The 12,852-nt window shown below is 52.0% G+C and overlaps 1 protein-coding gene across 2 annotated transcripts in view; it reads left to right on the top strand.

Annotated features, from left to right (window-relative positions):
• The window catches only part of LOC128840617 (semaphorin-3D-like), a 43,613-nt gene that overhangs the window by 15,495 nt on the left and 15,266 nt on the right, over positions 1 to 12,852 (top strand). For both annotated transcript variants that reach the window (XM_054034844.1, XM_054034843.1), the window contains exon 2: positions 5,350 to 5,584. In XM_054034844.1, the coding sequence (XP_053890819.1) occupies positions 5,534 to 5,584 (51 nt within the window). In that variant the 5' untranslated portion in view covers positions 5,350 to 5,533. The remainder of the gene's footprint in view (positions 1 to 5,349; positions 5,585 to 12,852) is intronic.

The raw sequence follows: 12,852 nt of genomic DNA, 5'->3' as shown, positions 1-12,852 counted from the left end.
GATTCATCATCTGCAGCTTGTTTCCATCCACCGGTCACCCGCTCCCCCCCTCAGTCTGTATAAACTCTGCCTGGGACAAGTTCCCTCCAAGAGTATATTTGGGCAGAGGTTTATAGCTTGGGGCCATTATCCCTCATACGGGGGAGCCCTTGCTTGGTTTCTATCCTAGGGTGGAGTGGAGGAGAACCTGCTAGGCCTGCGTTGACAGGATACTGCTGGGAGAAGGATGCCTCTGCTGGAGTCCTCGTTGATATGGGCAGGGCACTGCTGTGGGAGGCAGTGCCTGCTGTGGGGCCCCTAGTTGACACGTCCTGGGGAGAGGGGTGCAGAAGCACTCACTGCTGCATGCCCAGTTGGCTGTGTGGAGAAGCTCAGAGTGCCTCGTTGGCATGGAGGGACATTGCTATGTGGGGAAGCCCACCAGGGAGAAGTGCTTCCAGCATAAGGACTGTGAGGGGAGGGGATTCATTGGTGAGCCAACTTTAGTTGAAAGCGATCTTTGACATTCTGTTTCCAGAACTGAAGGAGCCCCAAACAAAGTAAATGCCAAGCTGAGGGCAGACAACCCCGCACAGACACCATGGAAGTTAACTTCACTGCACCCCTTAACCTCAAAACCTGAGCTGCCACAATGCCCTGCCCATGCTTCTCAGTCCTGACCTGCTGCACTAACACAGTGCCACGGCCATAGGCATTATTTCTCCAGAAGGAACAGTGAAGCCTGGCATCCTGCCTCTGATGCTTCTGAAGCCTTGTAATTTCCCCCCTAGCTAGTGTAACGATGGGTGCTCCTTTTATTCCCCTAAGTGCCTAGTCCCTCTTTGATCCTGGGTATACTGTTTGCCTCAATAACATCCTGCAGCAGGAACTTCCACAAGTTGCATTAAAAGACTGGTACAGTAGACACTGGGGGCAAAAAAAGACAGAACAAGGGCAGTAGAGAGAAAAATGGCTTTCCTAAGCCTTGTGCACTGTAAGAAGGATTTATATCCAACAATACCAAGGCAAAGAAGCATTGGCTTGAAACTGCCTTTGAATTAAGTCCTGGGATAGTATAAAGCAGTGGTTCTCAACAGGAGTACATGTACCCCCTGGGGGTACACAGAGGTCTTCCAGGGGGTACATCAACTCATCTACATATTTGCCTGGTTTTACGAACAGGCTACTTAAAAAGCACTAGCGAAATCAGTACAAACTACAATTTCATACAAACAATGGCTTGTTTATACTGCTCTCTATATACACTGAAATGTAAGCACAATATTTATACTCCAATTGATTTATTTTATAATTATATGGTAAAAATGAGAAAGTCAGCCATTTTTCAGTAGTAGTGTCCTGTGACACTTTTATATTTTTATGTCCGATTTTGTAAGCAAGTAGTTTTCAAGTGAGGTGAAACTTGGGGGTACACCAGACAAATCAGACTCTGGAAAGGGGACCAGTAGTCTGGAAAGGGTGAGAGCCACTGGTATAGAGGGAACAGGGGATCCATTTTTGTAACTGTGCTTCCTTTGCCCTGTCCCTTTTAGCAACGACTGCCTGCCTGCTTTGGGTTAAATATCACTGGCTGCATCCTTTGCATTTTTGCAGACATTGGGCCACATTCACGGCTAGCACTGGTAGGTGAAAGTCTCCTGGACTCGTATCCCTTATACCAATAGTGAACTGTCCCTCTTGCAGGGGAGGGCAGTTGTCCTTTATTATTTGGATTTCATTTTGAGGCCTGATCCTGATCCCAGCAGGAGTTTCCCCTTGACTTCGGGAGACACAGTATTGAACCTTGGCACAGGGTATCCACCAGTCCCTTTATTTCATCCCCTGGAGGTGGCATGTGAAACACACCAGTTCTCCCTCAACCACAGGGCTGTGGTTCAGGCACAGTCCTAGGCTGTGGAGGGTCAGGGCTCTGCTCCACCTGCCCCTCACACAATCCTGCAGCCACCAAGGACCATCTTGGGAAATCAGGTCACACAGGGCTCCCTCCCACCGCTCAGCAACTCTCCCCAGACAGGGAAATTCCATTTATAGCAGCCTGCAATTACCAGCTAGCGTTTTCCCAAGGCTTCCAGCAACCAGTGAACACTGGCAGGAGTCTCAAGCCAGCCCCAGCCCTGGCCTTGTGATGAGCACTGGGTTTGCTCTGCCCAAACCCCTGGGGCTGAGCTCCGCTTTCTCAGCTTCCTGGCCAGGATGCTGGAACACATGCAGGTTTTAGTCCATCAGGAAAGGGCAGGGTGCACACACACTCCCAGCTCACAGGCGAGACAGCTCCAGGCCCAGGAGGGGGAATGCAAGCATCGCTGTGTGTAGAGGTGGATATAATATATGCACATGAGAGAGAAGATCAGTACAATTTACTCAGGGGGGCAGGGAGACCCATCAGGACAGAATGTAGTATGTGCCTCTAGCTGCCACCCTCTATGCTGTTACCCAGGGCAACCTCCCTGCCTAGCTGTGCTCCAGGCATTGCCCTGGCCCAGAAGGGCCACTATGGTGGGGATACACCTGTTGCTGCTCCTGCATGGTGCTGGAACAGCACCCATCCCCCCCACACACTCCCTCTCTTCACTACTGTTGCTCATTTTATTTGTTGCCCCTGAGCCTCTCCTCTTCCCCCTTGCAGAGGGAACAGGTGGCCCAAGCAGCAGCCGCTCTGGGGGGATGGCAGGAAGAAATGTGGTCATGAGGGTGGAAAATGGCTCTTTGATGCCAGCCTCTCAAAGCCCCGGTACTGAAGTGGCAAATCAAAGGAGAAAGAACAGTAAGGGTCTGGCTACACTGCAATTAAAACCCCACAGCTGGTGCAGGCCAGCTGACACAGAGTCCAGGGGCTCCAGCTAAGGGGCTGTTTAACTACAGTGTGGTCCTAGAGCCTGCACGTCTACATCATCCACCCGTGAATTGTGGGAGAAGTCCTCTGGCCTTTCGGGTGTGTGGTGGGGAAATTGTGGGAAGGGATTGGAGGAATAGTGGCACTCAAGCAGCATTAGCCTGCATCCACATGACACGGTGGGTGTGTTAGCAGCTGGGGCAGTGGGGGCGGGGGTGTTCTCTCAGGCTGTGCCAATCCCCACCCACCTCCCCAGGCCAGCCAAACCAAGTGAAAAGCACTACTGCACTGGAGTTAAGGGTTTGTGTGTGACGGGCCCGTCTGCACCGCTGTAGCCACTACCTATGCCCATGGGAGGGGATTCTCCTGTTGGCACAGGTAACCCACCTCCCCCAAGAGGCGGCAGCTAGGGTGGGGGAAGCGTGGTCTACAGCAGGGGTTAGGTCACCATAGCTCAGTCTCTCAGGGGTGTGGATTTTTCACCCTCCTGTGAGACGCAGCTATACCGAGGTAAAATCCTAGTGTAGACCAGGCCCCAGTAGTGCAAACGTTGTCACATTGCTTGCACACATGCCAGTGCTGCTGCAATACAAGCCTATCTCTGCAGGGCACTCCCATGCACAGGGTATGGCTGCCTTGCCATCTGGGCAAGATGCAAGAGGCACCTCTTTGAGCAGGCTTTTCAACAGCTGCAGCCTGCAGGCATTAGATTCCCCAGCTAGTGCACTCTGTGATCTTGGAATTCCTCAAGGAAGCAGAGGTGACTATGCTGAAGGAAGGGGGACACCTGCTCCCCATCCCTTGGAAGCTGTTTGGCTGTGCTGTAAAATGACTGAAATCCTACAGGGATGGGCACCTAAACATATGGGCCATCATAAAAACATCATTAACGATGCCACAGTGCAGCACTGTGGGCAAGTCCCTTCCCCTTGCACCTGGGTCCGCTTAGCCAGTGTGAGCTTTACAGAACAGGGATTGTCTCTGCACAGTGCATAGCACAACAGGGACCTGATCTTGGCTGGGGCCCTCAAGGTGCTATTTCAATAGCAAATGAATAATGATTAGTAAGCAATGGTTCTGCCACTGACTTGCTGTGTGGCCTTGGGATTCTTTGTACTTTTCCATACTGATTGTATCCCCATCAGTCCAATGAGCCTGACCCTCAGGTTTAAAGCCCTCTGAGCTCTGCAATTGACAAGGAGTTCTGTAGTTCAGAATGCTCCTGGCTGATTGGGTGGGGCTGTGAATAGGAAGGGGAGGGTGGAATTTCAGCCCCACAGGGATAAGCTCTTGGCGAATTGATGGAGCTGGAGAATTGATTCCCCTTAGATATCACCTAATGGCTTGCCCACAGGCGGGGATTTGGACTGCTCTTCCCACACCAATGCAACACCACACGTGCAAGTGGTTTTTACAGAGGTACAGCATGCCTGCACTGGGGTTGTCCCAGGACTCCTCTACTGGTGCCAGAACCCTAACAGAGCCCAGGCCTGAGTTTCTATTGCCACTGATGCAATTAATTCTCAGATAGGGCCCAAGCCAGCAAAGCAGAGTGAATTTAAAAAAAAAAAAAAAAAAAAAAAGATTTTTTTGAAAAAAATTTAAATTGGATTTTTTTATTTAAAATCAGATGTTTTTGATTTTGTAACTTACATTATAACGCTTTTCTTTTTAAAAATAAACCTGTTTAAAAGGAAATCTGATTTTAACCCAAAATATGTGAAGGCCAAAACTTATTGGAGTTTAGTTATAAATGTGAAACATGCTTTGATAAGAGACATTTATGTGGCCAAAACATTTAAAGTCGTTTTGTTTAATAAAAATAAATTGTATTTGCTGTTGTGTGTTTAATTCAATTCCAATTACCATCCTAATGCAGCTCGGCCCAAATCATGAGCCAAAAGCTAATTATGTTGTAAATAAGCAATATATCATTCACCATTTCCTAACATACTAAAAGTGTACAAGTAACAAGAATCTGAAAATAGTAAGCTATAGAATTGCTTAAATAAATGTTTAGAGTTATTGTGTACCCTCCTACGTAGTAAAAAGTTGTACCATATCTAGTGCAAAAACTCTATTTAGTTGTAAATCAACATGTTTTAAATGATCACATCAACCATTGAGAATTCACGTTTCTTTAGGAAGTAACTGAAGTGCAAATGGAAAAGTTGATTATAACCAATGAGTTAAATCAAGGCTTTCCACCTGATGATTGAAATCATGATTTAAATAGGGTGACCAGACAGCAAATGTGAAAAATCGGGACGGGGGTTGGGGGTAATAGGAGCCCATAAAAGAAAAAGACCCAAAAATCAGGACTGTCCCTATAAAATTGGGACATCTGGTCACCCTAGATTTAAATCACTGACTTCAATCGCTTTGATTTAAATCAATCTCCCAGGCAGCAGTGAGAACTGCAGGGGCTCAGCACATGCAGGCCAAGAGCCTAAGTATTCAGCCCTGCTAAATGCATGGCAGAGAGAGATGCAGAATTCCTCCCTTTCTGTTTTCAGCTGGAAGCGGCACCAGAATCTCCCCCAGCAGAACATGCTCCCAGGAGGGAGGAGCAGCTTTCCCTGCTGACAGAGGAGCCCCCGGCCAGAGAATCCCTCAGCATGCCAGCCCTGGTCTTTAGCAGGTGGCACCTCTCCACTGCCCCTGCCCTGCTGACTTGGATTCTCCTGCTGAACATTGGGAATGGCAATGCCTGGAAGCGAGGTGTCCCTCGCCTTCGCCTCTCATACAAAGGTAGGGGAGCTTGTGGCTGATCAGCCCGGCAGTCAGAGCCAGGATTTCCTTGGGGTTCATGCCCTGTTCAGAATGATCTAGAAACAGCATCAGGCAGCCAAGCTGACTGGCAGCTAGTGAAGCCAGGGATGGGGGGGAGGGTGAGATCTGGACTACTGGGTTTGGGTGGGGTCAATATCAGCCCTACAATGGAGCTTCTTGCCCTGCAGTAGTTGTGGCCGATGAGGCACCAGAACCTGACAGAGGCTGAGCTCAGCTGACTGCAGCACAGCCAGAGAGCTCAGAGAATGCCACCACCCCAGGGGGCTCAGGCAATGCTCATCTACCTGCTGCTGTCAGGGATGGGGATTGGAAAGGGAATGGCCCAGAGGGGAAGTCTCAGGCTGCCCCTGGGGCACAGGAGAGTGTCTAAAAATGCCTCATTTCACCCTGAGACTCAGCGTACAGTGCTTTATAATGTTCCATGTACTATGTAATGCACAGGGACGGGGCCAGCCCTCACCATGGGGAAACGTCACGCACTACAGGAGGCCTTGGCCAGCCTCTAGCTACATAGGCCACGCAACAAAACAATTGTTCAGGTGCATGGGGGAAGCATACAGATTTCAGTGTGAGGGCGGGAGCAGAGTCAGCCTGTGGTCACCTAGGAGGAAGCATGTCTAGTGGTTAGAGCAGGGCATTGGGAATCTGGAGAGCCAGCTTCTGCCACTGACTCAGTGCGTAGCCTCACGCAAGTCACTTAACTCAGCTTTGTGAGGTTCAGTCAACCAAGACCCAATACATGGATGCAGGGAGGCTGTATTCCCTACCCTCTGTGGTACAGAGCTCTGTGAGGGCTCCCTGCACACACACACACATACACACACACACATCCAGGACTATTATGGTGGGCCGGGGAGGAACTGGGGGATCTACAAGCTACACAGATCCACTGCCCAGCACCCTGCAAGAAGGGGGCGATGGCAGCCCAGAGAGGTGGCAGCAGCCATGGAGCGGAGCCGTTGCTGCACTACGGCCTGGGGCAAGGATTCCTACTCAGTGCCCAGCCCGTTTACTCCAGCTGTGTGGGGGCGAGCGAGGATTCACCCTTCGTGGTTCCGGAGTTTTAGCTCTCGTCACCTCCCCCAAATCTTTTGTGTAGGGGTGAGAAGGGAGTTAACACCACAGCGTCAGCCCTCGGCCTCTCTGCTGAGGCTGCCAGCGCGGGGACCAGCTAGCAGCGGGTTTGTGAAATGGGCACAAATCCACAAGGAACTGGACTGAGACCCTCAGCTTATCTCACAAAGGGGCCACCAGACAGGCATCACACTGAGTTCCTTTTAGGGACACAGGGATTGCCAGACTGGCTCACACCCGAGGTCCATCTAGCCCAGCAAACTGGAGGCCAGCACCAGATGCTTCAGAGAAAGGGGCAAGAAACCTCCTTGTCCCTGGTGGTGAGAGCTTGGCTCAAACCATGGGGGCTAATATCACTTCCAGAAGTTTTGCTGTTGTCAGTTATGTTAATGGGCTGGCAAGACAAGCTGATCGCGCATTGGGGGAAAGCTTGGGTCAGTTTTGGATTCCCCACCTTTCCGTTTCATTGACTGTCCCCTTGTTCATGTGTCATGAGGCAGAACAGAAGTTCCCAGTCTCCCTTCTCTATCCCATTCATGGTTTTATAGCCTTTCATAGACACGTAGGGCTGGAAGGGACCTTGAGAAGTCCTGCGCAGTGGCAGGACCAAGCAAACCTTTATCATATCCCCTCTTATTCATCCTTTCCAAGGGAACAATCCCAATCTTTTCAGACTCTTCTGAGGAGAGCTGTTCCAGGCCCCTCTCTGAGCCCCCGCTAATTCTGCAATTGGGCCACATCTGCCCTGGACCTTATTTCAGCTAGTGACATAAAGATGATGATTTGTCTAGTCATTTATACTGCACTCATCACCGGGGTATGCAAGCACCCATCCTAATGGCACGATATTTCGATGCCACGGCTACTGACAACAGTCTTACGTTCATGTACCACACAGTCCCTTTCAGCCAAAAGGATCCTGAAGCATTTTACAGTCTATGTGGATGGCTCTAAGGCCCAACAATGAAATCCAGCCACCTCTGGTACATAATGCACTACCTTGTTAACAGCACATAGCAAAACTATACAACAGCTTATAGGACAGGGGAAGTGAAGACTAATTTGCATAGCTTACTCATGAGTTGGGATCCAGCCAGGCTGCTGGAATTCAGCATTCCTGCTCTCGGGAAAACCAGCATGGGCTTGTAAGGCAGAGGCCCAACTCACCAGCCAGTGCCTGCGAGACCTCGCAGCCAACACAGTCTCAGTCCCTTTTCTTCCGGACTTGGCTTCTGCTTTTTCCAAGTAAAACAGTTTAACCTTAGCTCCCCATGTAAATCAGGCCCCTTCCCGCAACCCAGGGTCTCCTGCTGGTGGCTCTGCCAGAGATCCCACGCCCCAGGCCTTTTGCCTGGGAATTAAGGCAAGCTGCTCTACTCCTTTCTGCGGGAGATAGTTTTATGAACTCAGGCCGCCCTTTATACTCCCACACACCGAGTCACAATCTTCTCCCATGTGACCCCCTTCAGCTGGGAAGGTAGGCTGAGCCCCCACCCCCTTAAGGGCCAGCTCAGCCTGAGACAGGGCTCTTTAATGACAAAGTGGTCGGGACGCTTTCTGATTTTCACCTAGCAGAAGCACAGCACACCCTAGCTCCATGCTGGGCCATTGGATCAGCGCAGACACAGATGAGCACCACATACCGAACTGACCCACCAGCAATGACTACCCTAGTGGGCTTCCTTGGAGGCCTCCCATCCAAACTCCAGCCAGGCACAAGCCTGCTTAGTTTACACTAGCTGAGGATAGTGGTTCTGCTGCAGGAAGAACTTGGATGATGGTGGTGGCATCAGGGTGGAGGTGAGGACCACGGGTGGCACGTCAGGGCAGGGCAGGGATGACACCTGTGACCATATGTCTCCTCTCACTCCCAGAGAAGAGAGCCAGTTGCTTGGCAGTCTAACTTAGGTGCAAGGGGGACTTAGACTGGATGCTCATCGAACACAGAGCTCTGCAAAACTCTGTCTCCTGGATGCCAAGCCTGAGGCACTCTCAGTACAGAACTGAGTTCTGGGCAGAGACTGGCACTCAAGCCGGGAGATGTCCTGGGGGGTTGTGGGAAGCCATCAGAACTCAGGCTTGAAACCAAGGACCACAAGGGAGTGAGGGGAGGAGTCGGCCCTGGTCAGGGCTGCCTGCACACACTGTCTGCTACGCAGCATCCGGTGAGGAAGCACAGTGATCCAGAGCAGGTCACTGCTGGGCGATTGCCAGCGTCGATAACACATCTCAGAAACACAATGGCTGGATCTTCCTTTCCTTGGTCAGGCGGGAGCAGAGATTGTTTGGAGGAGAGGACTGAGGAGGGCTTCCTTCTTCAAAGCTGGAGCAGCCCTCGTGCTGTGGGCAAAGCTGGGAGAGGAAGCTCCCAGCCTCAGGCTGGCTTGGGGATAATGCAGACAATGGCAGGAGGTGTGACTCACAGACCACACGTAGCAGAGTCAAGGCCACAACGGCCTGACAAGTTTAGGTTTCAAAAACCCCAGAGGAAAGAAACCTCCCAGACTCCCTCCACCCCAGAGCCTCTTGGGAGCCGGGCTATCGTCAGAACCCTGCATGGGGGAGGGGCGTGGACTGAATGGGGGTGGGGAGAAACACAGACAGGCTTTCGGAAAGGAAATGACAGACCTAAGGCAGGGAGAGCAAAGGAAGGATAGTGCACAGGGGAACACGGCCCAGAACAATAAGACTAAGCAGCAGTATGACCCCTTACACCATAATAACGCATTTGGATGGCTTATAATAGAACTCCGGCCTCTCTGAGACAATCCATGCAACTGCTCCTGTGACAGACGTGGGAGGGCCTGAACTAGGGACCTCCAGAGCTGAAAGTATGAGCTGCCTGATCTCTGGGGCTCCATGTAACACTTTGTATCCCATTGATCGTCACAGAGGGGACCTGTAACACATGCACATCAATAAGTTACATTACTGGACAGGAAGCACTACCAGCCTCTTGGTGTGTGGCCTGCGCTGATCGGCATTCACAATGTGAATGCTACTTCAATCTGTTTCAGACAGGCCAGCGTTGAAGCCAGCTGAAATCCTGAACTGGGCTGTGTCTTTCTATCTGGGATGATGTCGTTACTCTGGGCTTACATATCAGCGATTACACCTTAACGCTGCGTGATCTGCTGTTAACGTAGAGGGCTGAACGTTCCAGGCGACTGGACGCTGGCTACAGAGCCCTTTGCCTGCAGGTCACTGGTTCACAGATTATTAGGGGCTGGACGTTGTTACCATTGGATGGTTGATAGGTGGTGTAGGCGCACAGTGTGTTCATGGGCTCATTCCTGTTCCCAGCAGGCCATTATCGTATCACACACCACTAGCTAAGTGGCCCCAATGCACTCCTTTCACGCTGGCCATCGCAGCAAAAAGCTTGATTCAAATCCAGATTTTCCCCAGGCTTTTGGGGTGTTCAGCTCAGGGTTTCAGTGCAGGCCCGCCTGTGATGGGGAGGAGAGAGAACGCTCTCCAAGAAGAGCAACACTTCAGGCCTGGGAGGCACTCGGATGCTCTCCTGGTGAGCACAGTTCAGGGGAAGGTTGGGCAGAGATACTCAGCAGGATGCAATGGTTATGGGGGACCTGGCCAGGAATGTAAATATGCTTGGAGGGATATGATGCCTCATCTGCAGATAAGGAGCAGGTACCTGGGCTCTCCCAGCCACCACACAGTGGGGATCTCCCTGCTCCACCCCTTTCCCAGCCCCCCCCCAGACTTCCTGTTTAACTGATCAGTTCCTTGCCCAAGTTTGTTTCATGAGTGGGATGAACTGGGTCAGATTCCCACCTACTTCTTCACGAAGGGAATGGGACAAGCCAAGCCACAGGATGGAGGATCTGAAACTAGAGATCATGGCGATGGACTTAATGCTGCAAGTGCAGGATAATTCATCTTGCCTGGGAGCCAGATTGAATCTTAGCCCCAAAGAACATAGTGGACCTGAGTGAAACCCACCATCAACCCTGGCTGACCTCTCCCCTGCCCACGGCCCGAGGGAGGTCAGAAAGTGAAGCAGTGCTAATGGGAGTGTCCTGGGCTCTATTGCTCTAGGGACCTCATTGCATTACTCTGGTTAATTAAGCAGGGTGGGGGTGTGTATTGGATAAACCTTTGACCTGCCCCCACCCCTCACTCTGATCTGTATCCTCAGTGGGCCTGGCCTACATTTCACTCTGGGTGAGCAGGGTCAGAGGAGCAGCCCTGCCTCCAGGGAGACACCCAGCCTTTTCAGAGGCCGGTGAATGCATTGTAGATCTGGGTCCTGCCCAGTTCCCGCCTGGGGTCACTCACAGGGCAGCGATCATCAGCTTGTGGGAGGGTGAGTTCCCCACTCTGGCTCATTCGGACTGTACTCACCTGCCCCGTTCCAACGAACATGAGTCCAGATTCCCTAGGCAGATTTAAAAAGCTTTGCCCTTGGGCCGGGGGGAAAGCACACAGAGGTCGTCAGGCTGCAGCCGGGGAAACGGCACTGGAGATACAGCTAGCAAGCAATGATGCCAGCCGTAAGGACGCCTCCCATGGCTAGTTATAGGACACTCGCAGCAGGAATGCTTAGTGGCAAGTAAATTCCCTGGCTCGCTGTATATGAAATGCCAGGCCCGGTCATTAGCCAGGCTGGACTGGGCTGAGCCGGGGAACTGATTTGCCATTGAGCTGCTGCCTTGACTGAAGCGCTTTCTTCATACAGAGACTGAGAAGCAGCACCTGCCCGCTGCAAATGCTGCAGTTGCTCCTTGCCCTGCTGGGCTGAGCAGATGTCAGTGGAATTTCCAGCTGGCTGCAGCTGCCCCGAAGAAAAAGAGGTCCTGGCTTCCTCTGTCCCCTGGAAATGAGGTGACAGGGAAAGAGAAAGTCTGCAATCCCATGGCCTGTTTTAGCATGCGCCTCCATGCATCCCATCTCAGGCATCCATGTCCCCACATACACGGACCCACACCTGCACAGACATATGCTGGCTTGCTTGCTCCCCAGTTGCATTTCTGGTGCAGTCTGCTCAGCCACAGAGAGCCAAGTTCATCCCATCTTCATGGATTTCAAGGTCCTGCACAGATTCTCCCAGACCTAGGACTCACATCTCACTTCCTACACATCCCCAGCCCCGTCATTCAGCCAGTAACGCCTGCCTGATCTCCTCTCTTGTTTCCTTCTTCCACTCCTGTTTTCCGACCTTCCTCCAAGCCCCCTCAGCATGGCATGACCTCCCAGTGCAGCTGACCAGCACTCTCACCTCAGTCAGATCCCTCCAAGAGACACAGGAAAGTGATTGGTTAAGGGTTTTAAATGCTCTAAGGTGACTCTTCCCTCTGGGCCTCCCATCACTTCTTGTCCAGCTGCATCAGTCTTCTACTGAGTAACCTCTCCAGGGCAGTGGCTGCTTTGAGGTTTGGGTTTTGTACAGCATGTGGTCAGCACTTAATCAGAGCAAAACTCCATGCATGTCTGTGGAGTGACAGGGGGGTGGATTTGGCTGTCCCCCCCAGACTGATACATGTCTTGTTAATTCCCACACAGCCCGCTGTCCGGGCTCAGGCTAGATTGGGCAATGTTTCAGGGACGATTAGCCAAGGTGAAAGATTCCCCCCCAAGCACCCCTGGAACTCAGTCAGGAAGGGGAGCCAGACACCTGAGACTCAGAGGTGTCCCCGCAGGTGAAGATGAGGTGGTATGGCAAGAGAGAGAGTATGGCTAGACGGCCTCGATTCCTGCTGTTAGCCAATAGGGCTGTTACAGCGATGGGAGAGCAAGCTGGGTTCCAGTCCAGCTCACGCCTAGGGCACTCAATCGCTGCTGCGGTCTAGCGCCTTGGCTGTCGCGTGCAGACAGAACCGGGGGAAGAGGAGGATCGGGCACCTGGCAGTGGCTGTCCAGTCCTGCCCCCTCGCCCGAGGGCACTCACCTTGCTGGCACTTTCTCCAGTGCAGCACCAAGCCCGCGCTCCTTTGTCCTCTCCCTGAGCGAGGGGTGGGGCGGCAGGAGGAGTGGGAGGTGGAGGAGTGCTCATACCAAGGGCTTTGTGCTGGCTCCTTTGCTTCGTTCGGCCGACGTTGCTCCCGGGAATCTTGCCATCCGGGGCTTGGTCAGCAAATGACTGCTCTAAAAGCTACTTTCTGAGCTGGGCTAATCCAGGACTTAAACTCCAC

Source organism: Malaclemys terrapin, chromosome 7 (genome assembly GCF_027887155.1).
Source record: "Malaclemys terrapin pileata isolate rMalTer1 chromosome 7, rMalTer1.hap1, whole genome shotgun sequence".
Classification (NCBI taxonomy): domain Eukaryota; kingdom Metazoa; phylum Chordata; order Testudines; family Emydidae; genus Malaclemys; species Malaclemys terrapin.
Note: the sequence above shows the minus strand (reverse complement) of the source record. Positions and strands in the feature narration are given on the sequence as shown.